Below are 26,236 nucleotides of genomic sequence, written 5' to 3'. Positions count from 1 at the left end.
CTTAAGCCGCCTATCTAGGACGTTCATGGAGGTGTACATGGAAGGGTAGGCACCAAGGGCTCTGACACCTGTGCTCCTCCTACCAGGCCATCAAAAACAACGCCGGCTTCCGAGTGTGGATCCTCTTCTTCCTTGTGATGTGCTCCTTCTCCTTGCTCTTCCTTGACTGGTATGACAGCTAGCCCACGAGAGCTGCACCTGTGCCTGCCTGCTGCCTCAGACACCACATGCCAGCATGTGTCTCATCTGCTGTGTGGCCGTGTCAGGTCCAAGGCTGGGGAGACGTGGCCCCCGAACTGATATCTGGAACCTACGAGACCATGGAAATGCATGGATTGAAAGTGCCCAAGACAATCTTCAGGGGCATAGGGTAATGGGGCTATGCAGTCAGGAGCTGCACCTCCAGGAGAGGCCACAAGCATGGCGGGGCAGAGCAGCGCAGGGATATGACACACCGGCTATCCCCCACTACAATGCTTGGGGCCTCGTCTCCTGCCTTTCTCACACCAGTAGCTTCAGGGGAGAACATACCTAATGTTTCTAAAGTCACTGGTTCTTATTTCCTTATGGCATCTAATATGTGCTGCTACGTAGCCATTTTGTCATAGAAAATAATTCACATCTGCCTTGTCGAGCTAATAAATGCAATTACAGCCACTTATTGCAGTCACTGAGTCTCCAGTGAGCAAGCTCTGGATGCCACCTGGCCGAACAGGCACTCTGCTGCCCTCCACTAGACCTCTCTCTCCTGCCCTGGCTCCCAGCATGTGAACAGCAAAGCCAGGGTCATGTGAAACCTGGCTTCCTGCCACTGGCTCTCAGACGCTTGTGTTCCAAGAAGGGTGTGGATTTCAGAAGGGCAGGCCTTCTGCCATTGTCCCTACACACTTTCCCCTCCAGAAGAGGCTGTGTGGCTGCCTGTTGAGAACTAGAAGTGTGCAGGTCACGGCTGCATCTTTGCACAGATTTATCCTGGTGTCACACAATTCCTGCTGAAGCGCATGAGTATACACCGTCCAGTGTGAAGCTAGGCACCCACGAGCTCTTTATTTGCAGTGAATGTGAGAAGGTACATTGGGAGGATCCGCAGGGGGCAAAGTGCTGCTACCAGAAAGCACAATGGGGCTTGCCTACTGCACTCACATGGTCGGGAGTCAGATCCCTCTGCAGGACAAGCTTTGGCACGTGTTTATTGCTCTTTATGCATTCCTCACAGCTTACCAATGCCCTTCAAGCACATGACTGTGTGACCCCGCCACTCCCCCGCCCCATGCTGAGTTCATGGTCTTTGTTTTGGAACACCCCAACAATAAAATATTGTCTCAGTAGCACACCTCAGGAAACAACAGTGTGGCTGACGGTGGTCACCATGCTGGTTCACAAAGAACCTCGCACTATTTGCCATCTATTTCTGACCTATTAAGGAACACTGAAACTTCTGCCATGCCCACGGGAAACAACACATTCTGAGAACGTGGAAGAAAACAACCATGAGTAGCTTTTTCTATTTAATTGTCTTACACGTTTACCTACTGGTGATTTTGTAAACATATACTTTAATGTCAAGATTCAGATTGAAACATAAACATACTTTTCTTACAAAGATTGTGGACTCAGATATTCTCTTTGCAAGGTGCCACATCAGCCCCCCACCAGCCGTCCTGCCCCCTTCTCATAACACAGGAGTCACATCTGTTCACAGATTAAAAGCTACAGTAGCCCTGACTTACCCAAATTACATTTTCACTTTGCCCACCCAGCTAATAAAATGAAAAACCAAAACCCACCTGCATACAGGGCTGTACGTGCAAACATATTCATAACAGGAAAGAAGGGAGCCAGTGGGGTTTCTTCCTATCTAGCACATCACCAGCAGACACCCCACCCCCAGGGAAACAGATTCTGCACCCCCTGGCCGAGAGCCAGCTCCTCCCCACCCCAACCTTGTGCTCTGCTCAGTGCACACACCAAAGAGAACCTCCCAAGGGGCTGGCAGAGTTGCATCATGGCGCACACTTTCCTTTCTCTGTGCCACTTAACAGTGCATCCTGGCAGTCAGTACTGCTGCCAGCAAAGCACAGGATCACTCTAGATATGGCTATGGAGTAAGGTCTGCAGATAGCAAAGGGGCATAAAGGAAAAAAGAAACCCACCAAATGCACTACTCTGATGGCCTGACCCCTGGCATATCTAGTGTAACTTATCTTTTGACAGCATCCAGTGAATCCCAGTAAAGGAGCTAAATGAAGACTCCTCAGCATGGACAGTGGCATCAAGCTCTCTAAGCAATGCTGAGATGTGCTTGTTTTTATGCCTGTGGGTGGTCCGCAGCAAGTTTTATTTGCAAAGCAGCATTAGCAAACAGAAGCAATTGCACCGTAAATGAGTAACCTCTAAATTATCGGTAATTATATTTAATGAAATGTCCCTCAAAGTCCCTTTGTTGCCTTCAAGTGACACATTGTAGGGAACCCGCCCAGCTTGCTAAGCTGACTTCTCTGCAGCTTCGGTCTCCTGTTCCGACAGCTTCTCTTCTGACAGAACTGACATCCATGGCGACACGGAGCGCGTGATGCTCTGCTTGGCCAGGTTGTAGTGGTTTATGACAGTGTAAAATTTCTCCCGGGCACTGGAGTCTTGCTCCGTGTAGTAGCTCTCCAAGCCTTCTGGAATGCACTGGGTGTTCTGTAAGACACGAGGCCATGCATATGACTGTAGATGCAGGGATTACCAGCTTGTGTCTGCAGCAACTATCCCCACCCCCCAAATAGCTCCTGAGCATCTCCCCTGAGCTTGCAGGAATAAACACTAACAATGGACAGTGGAGTGGGGCCTGCCCTCCAAGAGCATAGTTGTCTAGAAGATTGGCTGTGCGGCAATGGGCACCTGGGCTCCCAGGATAGGTGCAACAGGCAGCGTGCCTCCCTTCCAAGTCTCTAATTGGCTGATTGTCCTTGGCTAGTCATCTGTTAGAAGCAAGGACACTTTTGACATGTCTACAGACAATCCACCCAAAATAAGAGGAAGAGCACCAAGGGAGGCTTTCTTTGGGGGCCAGTGAATTAGTTTAGTTCGGTGGGTGAAGAGGCTTGCAGTCAAGCCTGGCAATACTAGTTCAATCCCCAGGACCTGCATGAGAGGAGGAAAGAACTGGTTCCTGCAAGTTAACCTCTGAGCTGAGCCATGCACCTGACATGGCAGCCGATGGCTGCATCTCTACCTGCCTTATGCCCCTATTAGGCTATGTGACTAACCTCAGGCCAAGAGAATATGAATGGTTGTAGCAAGCAGCTTTGGAGCTAGCTCCCAAAGAGCAGTGTGTCCTCACCACTGTCCACATCTCCCCTTCCCAACCAGCTCTGACCGCCCAGGGGAAAAAAAACTCAAGAGCCACAAGGCTGGGAACGATGGAACCAGAGCTCCAGATGAGTCCATGCACTGCCTTCCGATCTGGCACCTGTTGAGGCCACTGTCACTCGTGTCTAGCCACCCAAAGCATGGTATCACCAAGCCTTCTCGGTTAGGAATGTGAGACCCCACAGTTGAGTCACGGGGAGCCCTCGGCCACCACCCATTATCTGAGAGTTTTAGACCCCTATACTCATCTGTAGCCCAGAGTGGCTTAGCAGTCAGTGCTCAATCCATCTGTATTTCAAATGTCTCCCTGGGGAGTGAGTCTGGCATCCCAGCCAAGGCCACAGCCCAGGACCCACTCCTGTTAGAGCCCTTCTGGGTTTTCACCCCATGGCACATAAGGCTGAGTTATTCTCTTGGTTGTCTCCATCCCTAACCCCAGGGTAGCCCTCCAGTGTAGTGGACAGGGAGCTCAAGATATTAGGAAGTAGCTCCTGGGAACTTTGCCTGAGTCTGAAAGCCAAGGGCAGGTTCATGGGGCGACCCAGCTGGGTCCTGTGCATCTCAAGCCTTCTTTCCACACACTGGCAGCGAAAGGGGACTCCCTCTTGCCTATACCAGATCTCTACTTTTTTTTCCTTTTTGATTTTTCCGAGACAGGGTTTTTCTGTAGCTTTGGAGCCTGTCCTGGAGCTAGCTCTTGTAGACCAGGGTGACCTCAAACTCCCAGAGATCCACCTGCCTCTGCCTCCCAAGTGCTGGGATTAAAAGACGTGTGCCACCACTGCCCGGCCAGATCTGTACTTTTCAGGCCAGTTCTCTCACAGTGAGGTTCATGCCACTCAGTCCATTTTCTAGGTGGAAACATGGAACCTAGAGAGGTGAGAGGCTCGCTGAAGCAGATGTGAGGACCACACAAATATGAGAAGCCAGCTCCAGCTGGGACCTCCTGCCAGCGTCACTTCCACCACATGCTGGGCCACTCTTCCAGGGTGTCACTCCCAGATCCCCTACCCAGCTCAAGGATATAAAAACTGTGGAACAGACCTTTCTATCGTCCCCACCCTGAGGACAGTGGGTCCATCCTGCTCTTTCCAGCATCTGCCACTGGCTTCTATGGTCCAGCTAGCACTCGTAAGTCCCTGCCTTGGCACACTTGGCCTCGGGAATGCAGGCCAACTCGGCTTAATCACCTATGCTTCCTGGCTTGGCAGCTACCATACTGTCGCCCCTCACAACCCTCAGAGGTGGAGCTAACAGCACTCAGGGTGTCTCTGGCCTGCACAGAGGGAGCATGAGAGGATGCCAGGCTTAGTGGGAGACCCTCTTCCAAAAGAGAAAGGGGAAAGAGAACTGAGGAAGACAAGACATTGACCTGGCCTCCAAGTGTGTGGTCCTTTACTGAGCCAAAGGCCACTGCAGCTGGAATGTAGTATCACCCTCTGAATCCTGCATCACTTGACATGGCGGCTGCTGCTCAGTGTGACGGAGCTGAGCATGAAGGATGTTGATGGAGGCTGCGGTCATGGAGAGCAGCCATCTGGGCAGATCTGGAAGCTACTTGGGGGAGGGGTCCTGCTCTTGGGGGAGGGGTCCTGCTCTTGGGGGAGGGGTGAGCTCTCTCTCCTGAGGACCCCTCCCGCCAAGAGCCTGCTTATGGGTGTAGGGAGTGGCCAGCAGGTGGCCTAGCACAGCCTAAGCACAGGTGCTGATTAACTTCCCTGCTGGTCCCTCAACCAGGTCGCCTGGCCTCTCCAGGAGGGGTAGAGGGTGGTATAGAAGGAATCCTGGTAGAGCTGCCAGCATGCAGGGCTTGTGGGTCAACACTGTGGGGGGCAGGAAGGTGATGAATGGTTCAGAGGAAGGATGGCGACAGTGCAGGGCCCAGTGAGCACTTGGGATCCTGTGCAAATATACTCGGGGGCTCCAGCCTCAAGGCTTTCTTCTCTAGACTGCCATCCCTTGTGCCTTTCCTCCAAAGTGTCACTGCCACTGGTGAGGTGGCTAATGCTGTAAAGGATGAGTCTGTGGAGACTGGGGTCTCCTTAACAGCTCTCTAGATCCTGAAGTATAAAGCTTAGAAATGCCCACAAGCTCGCGGGAGCACTGAGAGCTAGCTCCAAAGAGACCACAAAAGCAGTGGAGGGTGCTTAGCCCTGACCCTGCCCTTGGTGCAGCACCACCTCCGGAGAGAGCTCTGGCTGAAGCTGAGTGCTACAAACAAAGCCTGGCTTTAGTGCCAGGCCACAGCCCCAGCTGAGATCTCAAGTGCTCTTGTCAGAGCCCCAGCCACCTCGTCTTTAAAATTGGGCTGGCATGTCACACAGCCTGGCTGCTCTTGTAAGGATTGAAGTTAGCATGGGACAGCTCAGAAAGAAGCCAGAGTATGGCCAAAGATGATACATAGAACAGATGAAATGTTCCAAGAACCCTCCAGAGTACAGCCTGAAGTGTCCTGACCCCAGCTTGGTGCAAGGAAACCCTTACACCGCAGAAGGAAATGGCTGACCAAGTTCTTCTTGCCTGCACCACCACCCTAACTGTCCTCGACATATATCCCTCCCCAGTCCCTGGGAAAGTGGGAGGAAGGCTGCAGTCACCATTACTCCCGTCCAGTCTGGCACACAGCACAGGACCCTGCTGGAGCTTTGCAGGCGACCAAGACCTGAGGAACAGCTACTGCTTGGCGCAGGCATAGGCATCTAAGGACTGCTGGGAAATGGCCCTGCCCTCCACTCAGCTGGAAGAGGACAGCAGGTGGTGTCTGACACCTCCCATATAACATGGTCACCAAAGACGGCCAGAGGCCCTCTGAGGGGATGTTGGTATCAAGAACCGCAGAAGGAGCGGGGGGGGGGGGGGGGGGGGGGGCGCAAAGATGTTCAGTCTGTACTCACGTGGAGAAAGGCTCTCACACACCTTTTTTGGTCAAATAAAATGCAAAGCCTAGGGCACATAGAGGGGCAGTCTTGGAAGGAACATGACTGTCATATGGCCTGGGCCAGGGTCACTGAGGAGTTTGGACAGGGTCTCTCTATGGCCCAGGCTGCTTCCATCTGAGTGCAAGGATTGAAGGCACACATCACCACCACACAGAAGGCTCTGTCTGTCTTTTACCTGTCTCCACCACACACGCCTCAGCTTGGGCCATTTGGCCATGGTAAAAGGGCTTCTTGGTAGCATTCAGGCTTCTGAGCCCCCCCACCCACCCAGGTATCCTGTCCAGCCAGATTCCCAGAGGTCAGCTGGTACACTGGTACACTTAGAGAGGACCCTAGAACGTATATGCTGAAGAGTTGAAGGAAATGAAAGGCATGGCCTAGAGCCTCTGAACCCTATTTCAGGGAGGAGGTACACCCTCCCCACTTAGGCTCTCTGGGTGCATCCAGGGTGAGTATGGCTCACAGACCTCACAACCATCCCTCCACCCCAAGTAGATGCGGAATGTGTGTATGCCTAAACACGGAAGGAGGAAAGCCTGCCCCACCCTGGCCCCTTACACCTCCTAGCTGTATCACCCAGACTGCCACCAACTGCAGCCGCATTAAGACACTGGTAGAGAATGTACCAGCCCACAGCAGTGCACTTCCAGAACTGCCTATGGAGTTCTGAATCCCCAAGGGGCCGAGGACCGCAAGCCCTGTAGGGCCTTTTTATCCATACAGATCCCGAGTTCCTTCCACACTGCCAGGAACCTGATGTGACGTCAGCCTGGATCCCGGCCTTCATCTTCATCAGCATCCTTCTGCACCAGCCTCTCCCACAGCATCTGGGTTTGCTGAATGGAACCAGAAGTTTTAGCCTCTTGTGCTGAGACCGGAGACAATGGGCCAGGCCAGACAGGAAACCCAGGACAGCTCTGCGGCTGGTGGAGTGCTGGCCTGTCATCTGTGAACAATGGGCTGCAGTAGGGAGCTGTCTCCTGCCCATCCTGTTTCCCACAGAGGCACCACTGCTGCCTATGATTCCAGCCTCTGAATCACCCAGCTCTGGGCCAGGTCCTCCCACTTTGTCCCTCTTGGCCTCCTTAATTCAATCTTCTTGTCTATCCACTGCCATACCGGTCTGCCTCTCACATTGTGTCTGCCATCCAGACCCTTTCTTCCCTGCCCTACTGTGACAGCCTCTTCCATCAGCCCCTTCCTGCCTCTCCCAACCTCCAGGTGACCCAAGGGACCATCCTCATCACACCCTCTTTTTCTGGGGTCTTTGTTAGGCAATCGGGGTGCTGAGCAGGGTACAATCTGGCTGTACGCTGGCCACTCTCCCACCAAGCACACCCCAGTCTACCTGCTATTCTCTCCTGCTCTGTCGCATGCTCCAGAAGCTGCCCCAGTATGGACCACCTTCTAGAAAGGGCAGATCCCATACTCCATGCCAAGTCCTCTTCACTTGGTGTATACATGCCTGCCTGCCTCGCGCTCCTTGAACCAGAAGGGCTTCAGGAAAGCAGTCTTTGCGTCAGTGGCTCCTGGCTGTAGCCTAGCACCCTGAGCGGCTATAGCGGTCTAATGTGGCAGGTATCCTACAATCGCTGCAGGAGGAGGGAGGGGCTGAAAGTCAGAAGCCCTGGAGGACCTCGTGGAGTAAAAGCAGGAGGAGGTCCTAGCTGGAACATGTCAACTCTTGGCTCTTTTAACTTGCTCTGCCAGGGAACTGAAATTTCATCCCAGTGAAACCCAGACCCATCCATCCAGCAAAGATCCACGAGCCCTTCGTGCTAGCACACGCTCAGTGCCTGCTCTGTCTCCACTTCAGCAGTGCGGAATCCTGCCCAGGACCATTTTCCCTCAGCTGGAAAGTTCAGAACCAGACACCAGTGAGAGGGACGGGGCAGCCTGTAGCAAGCCAGTGGGCTGCGCCTCTGCTCTGCTCCATCTCCCGCCTCCACCCATCTTCCCTCCCCCTGCTTTGCTTCCTTAGTCCTCTGTCCCGTGAAAAATGCATCTGTGTCAACAGCAGGCTCGTGGGAAGGAGGCGTAGAAGCAGAGAGAACATTTCCACGTATGCATAAAGTCCAGATGCCGGCATAGCTTCTGCAGTGGAACCTGCAGGAAAGCCCAAGAGCCACCTGCAGGCAGGAGAGCCCCTCTGTGTGGCTTAGGGCACAGCCTTTCTCTTGGTCACTGTCCCCTATCCCCCACCAGGTACTGGAGGGAAGTATCAGCTGGCACTTTCTGCCCCAAGAGGACTCTGCCCTGGGGATAAGCCAGGGGTTTCCTTCCCAGTGACCCTCTTTCTGGGCTCCCCAGGCATGGCTTTCAGCAAGGACCTCCCCCGCTGTGGGTGCACAGCCAAGGCCCTACTGCTGTAGGGTCCTGGGATTGGGGAGGCAAGAGGTGCAAAGGGCATCCCCTGGGGGCTACAGCCTTACCTTCAAGACAAAGCCATCAGGGCAGGAGCGGTCGTACTTGTACACTTTGTAGACGACCAAGAAGACGACACAGGTGAGGAAGGCCAGGGCAAAGAGAACCAGCACAGAGACCTGTGGGAAGAGGCGAGGAACACCGTGGGGCCAGGTGAACAGCTAACCGACCGGCAGAAGCAGTCACACACGCAAGGCGTGTGCACCTGCGGGAATAACCTTTTCTTGGACATTCTGTATGACTTTAACTTCCCACCACATCGGCATGTCATCTTCACGTGTTTCTAGTAGTCCAGGCTACAAGGACAGCTCTGGGCACTGCCACAAGAAGGCCTCAGTCATGGCCCCATGGCTCCCAGGCAACTTGAACCCTTGACAGAAGAAGTGGGGCTGGGCTGCACTCAGGCCCCCCCCCCCCCCCCCGCTTACAGAGCTGAGTACCTAGTCACCTAGGAAACAGCTGCTCCACAGACCTCTCTGGACACCGGGTTCAGTGTGAGGTCACTGCCACTCAGACCTCATGCTGGAACCACACACGTACAAACAGGGGCTCTGTCCTCATCTCTGCTCTCTATGGTGCTCTGAGGACAGAAATTATGTTTGGGTCTCCCTCAGGCGTAAGCTACACACTAGAATGCCCAGCGCTGGGTAGGCACAGAGCTTCAACAGTGATGCAGAACTCACAGATGTACAAGTAACAGTGGTCCCACACCACAGATGCTACTATATTTGGACCATGAGATGCCCACCTGGCTGCTGAGGAATGTGGTGGGGACAAAAACGTCTTGAGGTGACAGAGAGGTGAGGTGGAGACACATGCTGAATGGTTCGGGATCCCTGGACATACCCTAGGAGCCAGCATGGGGGCCAGGTACCATGGATACCAGTCTGGAAATTGCTGGCTTCCTGCCTCCTATCTCAGCAGTCAGGAATTGTCCCCCGCTCAGGACTACTCCACCTCATTCAGCCTAGGTGACCCCACACTGGAGCTGTCATCAATCCATCTGAAGAACCTGTGCATAGAGCTCATGCCTGATTCAGGAGTGAACCCTGCAGTCTCGGGGTTCAAGGCACCCATGGGGATAACGCTGGCAAAGAGTCTGATGGCACCTACCACACATAGCAAACATAAACTTCTGGCCCTGGGAGTTGAGTATGGATCTTGATAAAGAAGGGAGCTAATGTATAGGAAAAAGGAGTAACATCCACGCTGCCAGTGACAGCCACCTTCCCCGGCAGTGCTAGGTGCAGAGAGGCCACTGCCAGGGCTGTGGGAGGGTCCAGGAGTGACAACCGTGTCTAAACACTGGACACCAAGGCAGTGAGACTCTGGTGAGACTCTGGCCGCTGCTCTTAGAACCATTGTCCATCTCCCTGGCTTTCTCAGGGCCCCACAGATGGCAGCGCAGGATCTCAGCCCAGGCCGCCTCACCCAGAAACACGCCCTGGCTGCCGGGACCCCAGCCACACGTCTCTCCTCCCACAGTCCCTGCCCACAGGGATGAGCCCTGGAGGTGCCGCACAACTGTAACCCAGGTACTTCAGGAGGTGCAGAAGTTCAAGGTCATTCCCAGCTGCTCAGCAAATTCAAGGCCAGTCTGGGCAACTTGAGATCCTGCCTCAAAATAAAATATGTCCAGGTGGCAAGATGGTCCCATGGGTCAAGGCGCTTGCCCCCCCCAAGCCTGATGGCCTGAGTTCAACGCCAGGGGCCCACATGGTGGGAGAAAACTGACTCCTGGAAGTTGTCCTTTGGCCTCCACATAAGTGCTGAGGCACAGGGGTGCCACAGTGTGTGTGTGTGCCTTAAAAGGGATTGAGACAATGAGAAGACAGAGTGTCAGGGAATGTGCTCCCAGCCCCACAGGTGTGTCCAGCACAAGTGTCTGAGGCTGGGGCCTCATTTGGAAATGAGGTTGTGTTAAGATGAGGTCATTAGCATGGGCCCTTGTCAAGTCTGACCAGTGTTCTTATAAGAAACCAAGGCAGAGACGCGCACTAGTGGGAACACCGCGTGCAGATGGCGGCTGGAATACTGCCTCTCTAGCCTCGCAAACAGCCTTAGAGATGGCAGTAACTCCGCAAAACAACAGGGCTCAGAGGCGGTGTGCCCCCCAGACACTTTAACTTTGGACTTCTCTTGCCTGAGGTTCTCTCTCCTGAGGTTCCCCCACTCAGTGCTGCTTTGTTCAGGCAGCACGGGACTTGTGTTCCAAGCACAGGCCTGGCTCACCGCCCTTAAAGATAGCTCCCAACACACTTGCTCTGCAGGTACCCCAGCCCGACCCAGCACTCAGGCTGTGTCTCCTCATTTTGCTACCCTTCAAAGCCCTGGCCCGTCTCTGGGGCCCAGGAAGGGTCTGGAACAGCCCAGCCTTGTTCTGGACAGTTGTACAGGCAGGCATCAAATAACCAAACAGGAGCTCCTTCCTAACTCCAGGGGAATACGGTGTGTCCCAGTTTGGAGACCTTCATGACCTCTCCCCACCCCCACATATACATACCCATGAGACAGTGGGTAATATTCTAGAACACGGAACAAAATTACTGAGTCAGACGTCTGCAATTCCTCCAGGTTTGGGGAGTCTCCTTGAGGCTTTCTCTACAAGGACAAACAGATACTCTGCCTCCAGGAGAATTAGACCTCCCTCCATTTATCCTCCAATCAACTGCAGGACAGACAAACCTGCAGGCACAGGTGAGCTAGCCCTGCACAGCAGGTGCCGGAAGGAAGATGGTCCCAGAAGGGCACCCTGTGATTCTCAGTCTCATCTCGGAAAAGGGGGTTCCAGCGCCATGCTGTTCATGGTGGTGTCTGCAGGGGATCACAGGCAGGCACACAGTGGGCACACCAGGTCTTTAACCTCGTGTTGCAGTTTCCACGCAGAAGCTGGAAAACGATGTCACACTTGGCTCGTGACAAAGGCCCGGATGTCAAAGAGGGAAGTACCTTCATTTGGGTCATCAGGACACTAGAGGAGCTAGGAACCAGGAAGGGGCCGTGAAAGAAGAGAAATGGAAGAATCTCATGATGATGACCCAGACCAGACAAAACCGGAATCAGCTATGGCTGTGTGTCAGCACCACGGGAGCCTCATCCAGAGCAGTGACCGCAGATGTCAGGGGTGGGAGCTGAACATCAGAACTGCTGACTGCTGCCCAGGTACTCCCCGTTCTTGGCCCAGGTGGAAGTCATAGGCACAAACAGAGGATCCCGCTTATGGGCAGAATCCCCATAACCTGAGGCTGCTGAGCGGCCATGTAGCTTTGAACATCAAAGTGTTCCCCTAAAAGGTTTAGTGTTGAAGTTGGCCACCAGCTGGCAGAACTACTGAGGAGAAGGGACAATTGCAGGGGTGCCAACTTCATCCGTGAGTTACTCCATGGGCAAGTTTATAGCTAATAGACTATTAAGAGGTGGGCCTGGTTAGAATAAGTGAGCACTGGGGGGTGCTTTGAAGGGGCATCTTGCCCCTGTCCCCTTCCCTCCCCTTCTCCTCTCCTGTCCCCCTTCTCTCAACGTCCTAGCCACCATGAGTGAGCAGCTAGGCCTCACCAGACCCTTTCCTTTACGAAGCACCACAGCAAGGAAGGTGTACCACATGCACTCCAAATGCATGATGGCTGCACTTGGAATTCCGGTACTGTGGAGAGAGAGACAGGGGGATATGGCCTACCCATATGGCCTACCCATCATAGTATAGTGATTTCCGGGTCAGAAAGAAACCTGTCTCAAGAAAACAGTGGATGCGACCTGAGGAACAGTACTCAAGGTTGTCCGCTTGCCTCCACACATGCACAGACAACAGATCTCCAGTGTTGTCTCAGTAACACAAGTTAGACTGAGAACCTCGGAACTTACCACAGCTTATGGGATAGGGAGACAGCCTGGGCTATCTAGGTCAACCTTCATCGCCTAATGGATGTCCTCCTAAGAGAGTCGGGGGGACTCAGGGACAGAAAACAGTGACTGAGGTGTGGAGAGAGGCACCTCGAGCCAGGCAGTGAGGTGCAGAAACAGAAAAGCAAGGAACAGATGCCCTGGAGCCCCACCACAGGGCAGGCTGGCACGGATGCCCTGGATCCCCACCACAGGGCAGGCTGGCACGGATGCCCTGGATCCCCACCACAGGGCAGGCTGTCACGGATGCCCTGGAGCCCCACCACAGGGCAGGCTGACAGAGATGCCCTGGAGCCCCACCACAGGGCAGGCTGACAGAGATGCCCTGGAGCCCCACCACAGGGCAGGCTGGCACGGGTGCCCTGGAGCCCCACCACAGGGCAGGCTGGCACGGGTGCCCTGGAGCCCCACCACAGGGCAGACTCACACACAGCCTGCCTCCAAATGAGTACTTACTAAGCAGGCCTCTGGCACCTAGAGCAAACCCAGGCACAGCATGAATATGGCTTAAATATCTCACACAGGATGAAGCTGTACCCAGTGTAGCTTTTCCCTTTGTGACCTGGGGAGGCCTAGAGAGCCACAGGCTTCCAGACAGGGTGACTCCTATCCTTCTCTGGAGCCCGGAACAAAACCTAGAGAGTCCTTTGACAAGAATTAAGTTGACTCACAAAGAGCTGCCATCTGGACCATTTCTCTCCCAGGCATAGGAGACAAAGTGCCTGGGTCCATTTTTTATTTTGAGACAAGGCCTCATTAAGTTGCCCAGGCTGGCCATGAACTGGCAATCCCCCTGCCTCAGCCTCACAACTGACTGGAATTGCAGGCCTTGCCATGAGGCCCACCTATTGCTTTCATTTTCAATCAGACAAGTGTGTGTCATATCAGAGGGAGAAATAATATAACAGGGGTATATAACAGACTGACTAGGCTTGTCTTCAGACCAGGCCTGTCACCATTTTCTTTTCTCATCTTCTTTATGGAGGGGCCCATGAGCCCACAGTGCCTCAAAATCCTACCTTCTCCCATCTCAGGAATCCCAAGTCATAAGGGAACCTTTTCAGGGGACCTGACATTAGCCACCCAAAGCGGCTCCATCTCAAGAGTCGGCCGAGCAGCCATGCACTTCTAGGGCATCACCCTGGTGTCAACTCAGAACAGGCAAAGAAGAAGTGCCACAAGAGAGGCAGGACACAGAGGCAGCTCTGATTACTCTGGAGACCTCCTGGAGGAGCATCGCTCTCAAGGGAGAAAGAGTTCACTGGGAGGTGAGAGAAGAGAGGTGAAGATCAGAGAGGACGGCACCGTCAGAACCGGGCAGGAGTGGGGCCATGAGCCAGCTGACCCGGCTCTCCATGGGCACACCAAGGAGCTGGAGTTTAGACAAGTCCTTGTGTGGCAAGTTCCCAGGAGGCAAGTCAGTGTTGCTAGGCATCAGGAAAATGCAAATCATGCTACAAGGAGATGCCATGTCACACCTACGGTAACAGCTGTACCTAGTGCTGGCGAGGCACAGAGGCAACGCTGGAACCCTGAGCATTGCTGATACAGTGAGGAAAAGTGGTGGCCCTGACATAGGAAACAGGGCAGTTCCACAACACATAAAATATAAAAATGATCATGGCAACCAGCAATCCTGTTGCTGGGCATTTACCTCCAAGAAAAGAAAGACGGGTCTTCCAACAAAAGTTGATACAAAGAAACACTGCACAATTGCCAAAAGATAGAGTCCAAAAATGGCTGAGTGGATGCAAAAAATGTGGTATGTCCATACAACGGACTATTACTTGGCCTTCAAAAGGAATGAAGAGTGCCAATACGTGCTGCAACAGACGAATCTTGAGGGCGTGGTGCTGAGCAACAGGCAGACATGAAAGGTGCCACAGTGTATCTGTTCCAAAAGACGCACATCTACAGGGCTGGAAAATAGATCAGAAGCTTCTGGGGGCTCTGGGGAGGGGGGACTCGCTGCTTGATGTGTTCGGGTCAGCTTCTGAGATAATAAGATGTTCTAGACAGTGGGGTAGTGGGCAACTTGGTGACTGTTAAATATCACTACACTGTACTTTGAAATGGTGAGCTTTTCATATGTATTTTACCACTCTTTTTAATGGGCCAGAAGGAGGAAGGCAAGAGTCTGGGGTCACACCCTGAGCCCCTGTCCTCCTCACCTCATTGGGGTCACACCCTGAACCCCCTCCCCTCACTGGGGTCACACCCTGAACCCCCTCCCCTCACTGGGGTCACACCCTGAGCCCCCTCTCCTCATTGGGGTCACACCCTGAACCCCCTCCCCTCACTGGGGTCACACCCTAAAACCACTCTCCTCCTTAGGGTCACATCCTGAGCCCCCTCCTCCCCAGTCTCACCCAGGGACACAGTCTGTTCCTTTCTAAAAAATTTCTCTTCAGATCCTGGAGCCTTTTGCCCAGGGATGCTCTGACTTGGGCAGACTCAAAAGATGTAACCCAGTGAGAAGAAGGGGCTCAGGGTGACCTCAGTGGAGCAAGGAAATGGGGCATTCTTGGTGCTTAGACTGAGCTTGGCCAATTACTGTTCAGCACCATTGCCCACTTAGCCTTTCACCAAAGAGCAAGAGTTTATGCGTGCAAGGCACTGCTGCTGCCCTGTTCTCACAGCCCTTCCCACTAGGCAGGAGCCAGCAGAATCCCAGCAGAGCCATGCCTAGCCCACCGACAGGGTCAGTGGCCTAAGATGTGGGTCTGAGTCCTGCCTTCACCATCACAGACCGACCTTGGGACTACTCCTTAATGAGAATAGCAAGGCTAGTGGTCTGATGCCGCCACTAAGGGCAAAGAAAACAAGGCTCACGAAGGCCCCAGGCCGCCGAGCAGGTCGATGGAGCTAGGTCACTTACTGTCTCTGTCTTTCATCCCTCAGGAGGAGGGGAGGAGGGAGGAAAGGAGCCTTTTGCTGACTAATGCAGTACAGGGAAGGGGAAAAAAAATTCTCAGAAACTGAACCCTGAAACCTCCAAGTGTTTACAGAGCTAAATATTTTAGGTACTACACAGAAGAGAACACAGACACATACCCCAAGGTGATTTAACCCATGTCTTACCTGAGCTGGGATGAAGCCCTTACTCCATAGCTGGGCCCAGAATCTGCAGGTTCTGCAGTTGCAGACATGGGTGGCCCCAACTGCAAGTCATCAGAGTACTTAAACAAGTTCCCAAGGTCTCCGTTGCCACCATAAACCAAGACCCCCACACACGCTCTATTGGATGCAGGAAAATTGCATCACCGTTCGTAAACAGTTAATAGGTGTGACTTAGAACCTGCCATGGGGATTATTAGAGAGTGTGGAAAGCAGGCACACAGGAAGCTCAAGGTCATTAAGGAGGCAAGAGAGAGAGAAACAAACCACCCACAACATCATCTGCGAGAGCATGCCAAGGGACACCTCCACTGCAGCATCGACTGCCGGCGTTGAGGACCATCCTTAAGTGGCCTCTCCTAAGATATCCTCCCAGCTCTCCACTGACCTTCAAAGGCGGTCGTGTGCAAGGCTGGCCTTAGAACTTCTCGAGGCTAGAGTGGTGGTGGTACCAGGGAGGGGTGTGGCTCCACCACAAAACCCTTAAATGGAGTGTGTGTGTGTGTGTGTGTGTGTGTGTGTGTGTGTGTGTGTGTGTGACCCCAATCAGCCCTCTCCATCCTGAAGCCACAAAGCATAAAGAGCCGAAGAGAATCCTGACAGAACCCCCCTCCCACCCCCGAGCCGCCTCATTGTGGAGCATCTGCCTTCCAGGACGTTAGGAAGCAGACCCAGCAGCCCATCACACACTGCCTGAAGAAGTAAGTGGGAAGGCACAGAGTGGTGTTGTTGGTTTTTTTTTTTTTAATGTTTAGGTTTAGTTCACTTGAGCAACATCTTAGCTGCATTTACTCCCAGTGTAAAAACACCTCTGATTAATTAAATGGCTGCTCTTCCCGTTGACTCGAGCCTCACTGGAAGCCTAGGCTTTTGGCTGCCACAGGGTGATTCATCCTGCTATCCCTGTGTAGCAATCTTACAAAGCCTCCCCGCCCCTCCACAACACCAGCTGTTACCTAGCAACCAACCTAGCAACCTTGCAGCCAAGAGATTAATCCTCCAGTGATAACCACAATGTAATATCCAAAAAGACACTTGGTTTCAAGGGTGCCCTCAGAAGTGAAGAGCGATGGGCACACCTTAACAATACAAATAAAGGACAAAGAGGCTCGCAGGTGCAAAACGACTTATCTGTGGCTTCAGGGTTTTAAAAGGCAGAGTCTCCCTTCCTGGGTTTACACACATGCAGATGAAAAGAGCCAGACCCCCATCAGAATATTGTGCTGTTCCTAACACTGTGACTAATCCCTGGTGGGAGGGTCAGGGGGTGAGTCCCTGATTCCAGATAGCCTGTTCTTTCCCCCAAACCCTTGTTCAGAAAAGACCCCCAAGGCTTTAACCAGCTGATGCTGTGCGCGGAAGTCACATGGCCTATTATATGCGTGCACTCAGGAATACAGAAAATATCACTAAGTCTCAAAGACCAAGAGAACTTCCCAGAAGGGTGGATACTTAGCATTTCCAAAGGGCACCAGCCCTCCAGATGTCTCTGCCCCTGCACCAGACCATGCACCATCAAGAGAAGCTGAGACCCTCAGGAGACAGTAATCCAATTGCAGAGCCGGCGAAAATGCATGTCGCCTGGGTGCAACTCCCAGATACATGGAAGGAACTAACATTTTCTGGTTCCGAAGCATCTCGGATCTGACAAAAGCGAGGGTCAGCCCTCAGTGCCCCCCAGGAGGCTGCTCACCTCAGCCCTCCTCAGAGAGATGCCACCCTGCTTCTGCCGTTTCCTGATTGGTCATCTGCTGACCCTGTGAGAGCTGTCAAGTAAGCGCAGCCCCATCCCTGACCCAGTAAGAAGGCTCGATCCGGAGAGCTGCCTGCTGTTAAGGAGCCCACAGGGACACCCTGGAAACTGCCAAGGCCCCTCCACAGGAGTCCACCAGAATGATGGATGAGTCACTCATTTACTTAGCCAGTCTTCCTGAGAAGGCAGTAAGCGCCAGAGAGATGGTATCGAGGACTCTGACGGTGCCATCTGGGCTGCTCCTAGGTACTGTCTGCGCACAGGTCCTACACCTTAGTTTCTGGCCAATATGCACGTCTCAGGGGGCTCCTATGGCCTGGTTTCCTTTTCAGAGTCATGAGCCAGATCAAGGGGGCTTTGCTTCAGGAGACCAATCTTCAGTACCTGCTTGAGGTATCAAATCACAGGACCCATGCCCAGAGAGAGGTGTAGGCTAGCCCAGCTTCTTAAAAGAGGACAGCTAGGGGGTGGGGCTAGAAGGACACAGAAGTATGACGTAAGAGGAAAAGGGACACTGTCAGGAGTATCATCTGACTCGGCTGCTGGAGGAGGAGGGGGACCTGGGTTCCGTGGGAAACAAGGCAGCAATGGTAGTTCTGGGGCAGGGTTGGAATGAGCAGAAGAAAGGGGTGTGGTGAGATGTCCTTTGCAAAATCGCAGCCTCTAACGCCACAACCCAAGAGCAGGCTTCCTGAGAGGACTACGGCACCCTACTCCCTGAAGCATTTGTGGACCCAACAAAATAAAAAAAAAAAATGCTTCTGGAAGTGCCACCTCCTGGCAGAAGGCAGCAGGGACTTGGGGTAAGCTCATCTCTGGGAACCTCAGTGGGGAAGACAAGAGAGGGACAGATTCCGGCCTAGGGCGGGAGCTCAGGTCACGGGCGTTCATAATGGAGGTGCTGGTTTTAGAACCAGAGATGAGAGGATTCCCAGCCATCCTGGGGTGAGCCCTAAAGGAGCTACAGAAGCTAAGCTTAGGGAAACACTTGACAGTCGTGTGAGACTGGGCAATGCTGCAGCGCAGAGCTGTCCTCGAGTGGGTCCCACCTGTATCAGTATCTTCCCAGACACCCGGAGATAGCAAGAGAGGTGAGGCAAGCCTCCTGACACCGGCAGCCTCCCCACTGGGATGGCAGAGATTGCCTGAGGTCTTCCTAGATCTTCTGAGCCCCAAGGTTCTGGGCAACAGAAACCAGGTAACCACACAGAGGCCCAGCATGACTGCCTAGGGCCCTGGGGCCAAATGTGCGTCACCTGTGCCTTAGGCAAGGGACCTAGGGACCTGCCTCAGGTGAGCGTGTGAGAAAAACACAAACCAACAACACCAGAGGGGACAGAGCCTGGCACACAGAGACATTCTACAGATGGAGACAATGTCGGGGTACCACACTGCTCACTGATCTCATCTGGAGACGGGGACAGAAGTCCAATCAGACATGAGAAACAGGGCCACGTTCAGGCGAGATGACATTCAGACAGTGTCACTTTGACATTCATGTCCGAGCCTGCACCTGATCTCGGCGCCCATGATGCTGATGGGCAAAAATGGCAACAGAGGACAATCATGCTGATCCCAGTGTAGAGCAGAGATGCTGACCTCAAAGTAATCCATCTTAATACTGGCCATGAACCTCAAACATGGTAACAGCTAACCCCTGAGCCAGGAAGAGCGGGTCAGTAGACCTGACACCCTTCCATGCCCACAAACCTCTGTACCTTTTTATTCCAGGCCCCTATCTCGAAAGCAGTACCTGTTACTAGCAAGACAGAGGAAGGAAGCTGGGAGGGTCAGATGAGCTTCCATAAGCAAACACCAGAGACACAGAGGATAGTGACACTCATGGAACCCACTGCACCAGGCAGACCCAGACAGCAGACAGAAGCAACAGGAAGCAGAAGGGATTTGTACTCGATACTCCCTGAAGACACTCTGTTCTTCTCGATTCCCTTGCAGCTATGAACTGGGGTTGGTCCCCAAGTTTGTCTTCTGCAGTTCCCACGATCACCCAAGAATCAAACAGAAGATAATACAGATGCTTTGCCATGTGCCAAGAGTGGGTGGGTATGTGCCTCTATACCCATGAATAGATTGCTCACACATCCCAGTGGGGATAACCATCCACCCATCCATCCATCCACCCATCCACCCATCCACCCATCTATCCACCCACCCATTCATCCACCCATCCACCCATCTATCCACCCACCCATCCATCCATCCATCCATCCACCCATCCACCCACCCATCCATTCATCCACCCACCCATACATACATACATACATACATACACACACCCATCCATCCATCCATCCACCCACCCATCCATTCATCTTTCCATACATCCAGGACCACTATTCAAGGTCTGAGGATGTCTTCTTCCAACTAAGGGCCCATCGGCCACTATTTTACTTTCTCCTACATCTTTCCTGAAGAGTGGGGCTTCCAGAATACCAACATCCCAGCTTGTTCCTCAGCCGATACCACGTTAGAGGACACACACCATTGCTATGAGAAAGGCTCCTCCCACCAGGGGAACTCCACCCCCTTTCAACAGCCAGAGGAAGCGGGAAGTAAGGAAGGATTGGAGGTTGATCACACATGGGCTTTGCAGCCAAGCAGACTCTGGCTCCACCAAAAGAGCTGGGACCAATGAACCTGCAGCCCCCTCCCCATTCTCATGAGGTGGAAAGTGGGAGAGGAGTACCCTGTCCTTAGGGGAGCCGCACAGGCACCAGACGGTCCAGGGGGCATGACACAGACAGCTACCTGGATGGGTGTAAGTGCCTCAGGCTGTCTGCTTCCTTCCTGAACGGGTCAGGCAAATATTTTGATGTTTGGCAAATGTCTGTTCACGTTTATTGCCTTTTGCCTAAAGGGAAGCTCATGGATGGGTTTTCCCTGTTATAAAAATAAATGATGTGTGATTATTTTGGAGGCTGAAGCAAAGAACAAAGGAGGTGGAACTACATGGAGAGCCTCCAGGTTGGGAGCTAGAAGCTGTTGGGCTTGCATAGCCCGGATAAGTGGAATCACACCCTGCCCCTGTCCCTCTAAGAAGACAGGCTGTGCAGCCTGGCAGATGCCTCCTGACCTAAAGACGGCAGCTCAGCCTGCGACCACTCACCTTAAACCTCTCGGTGACCCCCTCGGTGATGCTGACAGTGAACTCAGCTATCTTGGGAGGACGCGCTTTCCCCTTCTTGCGGTCAGGTTCATATTCAGTCTTAGTTTTCACAACAACCTTAGCCAGGAAACAGAGAGGTACATGGTCAGTGATAAGCCAGATGTACTTGGACACATCTGCCCTGAGCAAGTGAGCCTGGGACTGTCACGTTCCGAGGTACCCACCATTCGTCTAGGCAGCGAGAGCAGCTTCCACTGAGAATGCCACGCAGGCACTTTCAGATGCATTGCCTATTCACAGTCCTATGGCAGTCCCGGAAAACATACAGAATCAGGAACAGAGGTGTGATACTCACTGGCCAAGGCCACAGGACTAGTGGCTGGCAAACCGAGTACCCATGGCAGCAGAGCCCTTATCCCATAGGGAGGACACCTCTACTTTCCTACTGGCTTTTCTGTGCTGCCCACCTGCTGGACATATGTGTCACTGGAAAAGACCTGAACACAACAGGCTAGGGCCTGGGAATAAACCACTCTGGGGAGCCTCTTGGATTGCACGACACTGAAGGGTCTCCCTTCCTTCCTTCCTCTCTACTCTCTCCTGTGAACCTAGAAACCCATTCATCTGCCCCATACAGGCTTCCCTGAAGCCTTAGCAACTCTATCTCTCCCTGGGACCTCACACTGCATCCCATAGGGACATTCTTATCTTGGCCTCCACGGCCCTGTCTCTGTCAGGGATTCATTGCCTCTCTGATTCCCTTGGATAGGAGGTACTCAGCTCTAATTCCCAAACTCACTCCCTAGAGCAGGTGACCAGCAGTGGCTATGGGACAGTAGAGAACCAACCCCCACACACTTCGCCTGGAAGGAGTCTGTCTTTTGTTGTTTGCACGGACTGGGAGACACTCACTTGCCCTGACAGTGGGACAACAGGAACTGAGTGACCCAGGACAGGCCCCAGGCAAGTGACTGGAGAACTCTCCACTCCAGCCCTGACCTGTGGAGCCAGCTTCAAGAGTGGTCATAGTGGAGAAAGTGGCCTGTGCCTGGCATTGAGCCAGGGAGCCTTGTCATCCCATTCTGTCAAGCTAAACTCCTGGCAAGCCACTCTCCTGCAGCAGACAGAGGGGAGGGGCGTGCGCCCCTTGAAGGCATCACCTTCCCGTGGCTGCACTGAGCACCGCCCTGCCATCCTCACAGCCCACTTGCACCCATGTGGCCTTGTGACCTTGAGCACACATCTGGATCACTCCACATACAGAAGGTTTTTTCATACTTATTCACTACCTGGAGGGCATGAGGCTATGTCCTCCAGAACTGTGAGGGTGAGGACATCTAGGCCACCTGAATTCAATTTGCATCTACCACTAGCGGACAGGTGACCTTGGAGAGGCCTTTTAAACCTCTCCATCTTCATTGCTATGTCTGTCAAATGAGGGCACTGGTGGTGGTTGCCGTGCAGTAACACGGGCGTGTTGAAGTTCAACCTATGAAGTGCACAGAACAGTGTCTCGTGCGGCAAGTGTACCTAACCGATGTCAGGTAAGGCTCCTCCTGATGGGACTGGCAGCCCTTGGCATTAGGGCATTTTCTGGTACTCAGAAGTCACAGCCCCCACCTCCCTGAATCTCGTCCAATTATGAGAGGTGTCCAACTGTAAGCAGGGTGGACTAAGTGACAAGGCTAGAAACTTCCATACCCCGGAGGCCAGTGACCTTCAGCACCATGACCTTGGGTGCATTTAGTGAACTCTGAGAATCTGTCTCCTCCTCTGCGACTTTGGAAGCCTTCTAGCTCAAGGACCTATTCCCACAGGAATACCCTTTTCTGGAGCATTCCCATCAGTTACCCCAAGAGAAAAGACTCAGTACTTCACAGAGTCACCTAGCCCAATCTCGAGCAACAGGGCAGTTGGCAGAATGTGGGTCCTGCCTGAAGCCCTCCTCCTTGTGGCTAACCATGCCAGGCAGTTCTGGAATGGAACACACTGAGGGCAAAAGAGGAGGCTTGGGCCAAGTAAAGGGAATCACCTGATAGAGGTGCCGCTTCAGGACAAAGAGTTCCTGGCACAGGCCGCTGGTGCTCCTTGGCTGGGTGTATCAAGGCAGGAGGGTACTCAGGACCCAAGCCGGGCACCCACCACAGTGTGGAGGCCACTCAACAGCCCTGATCCTCCTACAGCTGTGTGAACAGCTGTGGCATGGGGCACACAGCTATGACCAGCTGATCGCCCCTTCTCAAAATGAAAACACCTGCAACCCGTCCCTTCCCTGCTCCCCTGCCCCCCCCCAAAAAAAACCTAGACTATAGAATTAAGGGGACAAAATCAGTTTGGGAAGCTAAGTTCGGGATGGAAGAAGACCCATGGCAGATCCTTCCTCCACCCCGTTCTACTACGGCCCAGTGAATGCAGAGCCCAGGGTCCAAGCCTCTTTCTCGGAATGAACTGAGACAATAAATAGAAAAGCATGTGGGAACGGTGAGCAAGCTCCTTTGTGTGGAAGGACTGGCGATGCAGGCTGTGTGGTTTTATATTCGCGTGTTGCAACGCTATCTTCTACTTTAAGGACAGAATTTGTTTTCAAAGGTTATGACTTGAAAATATCTTTATGAAGCAATGCTATCCCACTGGATGTAGTGTTCAATAGGGGAGTCTTTAAGTCAGAGGGGAAAAAAATGCACCACGGTAAAGATGGTCCTGGTTACACTAGCGCTCGGGTCTAGAGATTTTACAAAAGGAACAAAGAGGAAAGGGGCTCTATTCCTGGGCACACACCCAGTAAGGCAAGTGGAGCCGAAACCGTACCACCCCAAAAGGCTGAAGGACCAGATCCCTGGGCTCACCCCTGACCCCCCAGGCTTCTGTACCACCAAACATCGCTCCTCATTAGACTCCCCCCAAATCAAGAGGGGGCCTTTCACTAAGAAATCTTGCCAAGACAAAGGTGTCATCTAAGGCAGGGGGTCTCCAGCATCACCCAATCCAGAATCAGAATCATGAGGGTATATGGTGCTCACCCTGTTTTCCTCGTCTTGGCTGAGCCCGCCCCCACCTCTCATCCCCAACGCGCACAAGGCGTTTCTTTTGTTTCAGTTGCAGCTGAAGATTTAGGGGTGCACACCCAGCAGCGCGGGAATGTCGGGGGCTCATACCTTATCCGGGGGTGGGAACTGCAGCTGGTTGACATCGAGGGGCGTCATCAAGGGAATGGTGTCGAAGCCATCCTCCAGGAGAGGCTGCTTGGTGCCCTTCTCTGCGAAATTGTTCCCCAACTTCACCATGGTTGCGAAAGACACGAGGCTGCGGCCTGCGGAGGGAGGACCCGGTGGGGGTCAGGGCGAGCGGCAACCGGGGCGGGGCGGGGCACAGCCAGGAGGACTCCGCACACCCACCCGCTGTCCCCGCCTGGTCTCCCGAGAGAGGTGGCAGGGACGCGGCGATCGCAGCCCATCAGAATTTCCAGGCTGTGTATTGATGGGCATTTCTAGACTTCCATCCCGCAGAGCACCGGGCTCATCACAGCGGGGCTAGGGAGGGAACGCTACCCGTGCCCAGCCTTTCCGTACGCGTCCCTAGTCCTGCCGCGCTGGCCGCCTGCGCGTCTCCCGGGGCCCTCAGCGTGAGAGATGCTCGGCCGCCCGCCCCACTCCCCACCCGCACTCACCCCACGCCCGGCTCCGGCAAGTCTGGGCTTCAAGCGCGCTCCGAGGCTCCGCGTCGCCCGCTCCCGCGTGCAGCAATGGCGGAGGCGGCGCCGCGGCCGGGGGATCAGCGATTGGGTTCTGCGCCTCCCGCCTCCGCGCGCCGCCTCCTTCCTGCCGCTCCCGGGGGCCGCGCGCGGGAGTGCGCGTGGGGCCGCGCCGATGCGCCTCCGCCTTGACGCAGCGCCGCCCGCGCGCGGATCGGCGGCACAAAGGAGCACGCGGTTGCGGTGGAAGGGGGGTGCCCCGGGGACCCCGCGCGCTACAAGACCCGGGGAAGGAGAACCCGAGGTTCCAGATGCCGAGCTGTGGGATACCCCTGCGGGCTGCGCAACCCTGGGGCGGTGGCCGAGCACCGGGTGGTCGGGAGGGAGAAAGGGAAGGGAAGGGACTGGGAGACGCTGCAAAGCCAGTGAGCCCCAAAGGGAGGAAGAGAGGGTTGCTGTCCACCGCCGAGCAGATTTGAGGATCCTGAAGAATGACAAAGGTTTTCGGAGGACAGTGTGGATGACAGACCTGGGTAGCCCTTAGTGTGAGGCTGGGTGGCAAAGTGATGGAAAATGAGGGCGTGTCTCTATAAAAAGAGGGAGGCTTGGGGATGTGAGGTAGTGCTGTCCCACAGCTATGAATGCACTCCTGGGGTGTAAAGACAAGAGGACAGGTGTTCAGAGCTTCGGGTGCCGCCAAGAGAGGCAGGCTAGCCAAAGCTATCTGCGGTCAGGGTGGAAGGGAAGACCTCCCCGCGGCAGCCACAGCTCACCTAGATAGTACAAAGACCCAGATGGAAGAGCGGAGTTCTAGCCTGACTGGTGTGTCACAGCTACCCAGATGAAGGCTACTCGCTTTACAGACCTCTAGCCAGCTTTGCTTGCAAGATGCAGGGAAGGAAACACTACTTGGATATGGGAGCAAAGCTCCAAAAGGAATAGGGCTGCGGGTGCGAGAGGAGCAGCACCCCACTTTCCGCAACCACCGTTCCGTGGTCCTGAGAACTTACTTGTCCCCATGGTTGTTACCTGGGCTCTAAACATCCCCCCCAGGGGACTCTGAGAAATAACAGAAACCTATAGGTCAGGAATGACCTACAGGTCCAGGTTCCAAACTCCCGGAGAGCCTCTTTAAAGAGTGGGGTGGGGAATCTGCTGCCATTGCGTCCCTACCCAGGCTTCCGGTATAGTCCAGGCTACCTCTGAGTCAAGTCAGATCAGTCTGGCCAGGGCCCAGAGTTCCCTCTGGGGTGCCTTTTTCCAGGCAGAGGGAAGGACCTTCAGGGTATCTATGTGACATCAAGTTGCCCTCTCAGCAGCAGAGAATGGAGTTAGAAGCCACTCAAGCACCAGCCTGCAAGCATGGGGGACCTGCCAGTCAGGCTGTCTGGTTTGTGCAAGAGAGTGGCTTTATCCCCATCTTGGACTCAATTTTCAGATCCCAGCACTAGCCTACTCTGGAGTCAGAATCCATTCAAGGAGCAATAAGGTTCGTGATGCCCTCTCCCTCCAAGATTGCTAAGGACCAGGCTATCCCAGATACAGCTACAGTTATGCTGTGACTTGCTGGCCTGGGCATTGCTCTTTCCTTCTGTTTTTTTTTTTCTTTGTTTATATCTGGACTCCACAGAGGACACAGGAAATGCAAAGTACATAAGACACACTGCCACCCTCCATGAACAAAGCATCAACTCCCCTCCAGGGATGTGACAGAATCAGAATAGGGAGCATGCTCAGGGGAGGAAATAGGAAAGCTTGCAGAGGCAACATATGCACTTCCTGTGGCCCCTGGAGTACATGACCCACAAACTAGCAACAAACTAAAAAAACAGAAAGGTGTGCACAGCTCTGGGGGTCAGAAGTCCTCAATCAAGGTATGGGCAGAGCCGGGCTCCCTCTAAAGGCTCCAGGGGAGAACCTGGCTTTGG

General features: G+C 53.8%; 2 protein-coding genes across 4 annotated transcripts in view; one reads left to right on the top strand and one right to left on the bottom strand.

Annotated features, from left to right (window-relative positions):
- Positions 1–657, top strand: part of Stx18 (syntaxin 18) — a 101,769-nt gene extending 101,112 nt beyond the window's left edge. For all 3 annotated transcript variants that reach the window (XM_048461631.3, XM_048461629.3, XM_048461630.3), the window contains one exon: positions 87–657. In XM_048461631.3, the coding sequence (XP_048317588.1) occupies positions 87–182 (96 nt within the window). In that variant the 3' untranslated portion in view covers positions 183–657. The remainder of the gene's footprint in view (positions 1–86) is intronic.
- Positions 658–1,536: 879 nt separating this feature from the next.
- Nsg1 (neuronal vesicle trafficking associated 1) lies at positions 1,537–24,439 on the bottom strand. The gene is made up of 5 exons (XM_048461633.3): positions 24,285–24,439; positions 23,773–23,927; positions 20,618–20,734; positions 8,729–8,839; positions 1,537–2,685 (listed from the first exon to the last, which is right to left on the bottom strand). Exons 2-5 carry the CDS (start codon positions 23,899–23,901, stop codon positions 2,485–2,487), a joined length of 558 nt encoding a protein of 185 aa, XP_048317590.1. The 5' UTR covers positions 23,902–23,927; positions 24,285–24,439; the 3' UTR covers positions 1,537–2,484.
- Positions 24,440–26,236: the final 1,797 nt, after the last annotated feature.

Source organism: Myodes glareolus, chromosome 8, assembly GCF_982192425.1.
Source record: "Myodes glareolus chromosome 8, mMyoGla1.1, whole genome shotgun sequence".
NCBI lineage: Eukaryota > Metazoa > Chordata > Mammalia > Rodentia > Cricetidae > Myodes > Myodes glareolus.
The sequence above is the reverse complement of the archived record's forward strand: the minus strand, read 5'-3'. Positions and strand labels throughout refer to the sequence as shown.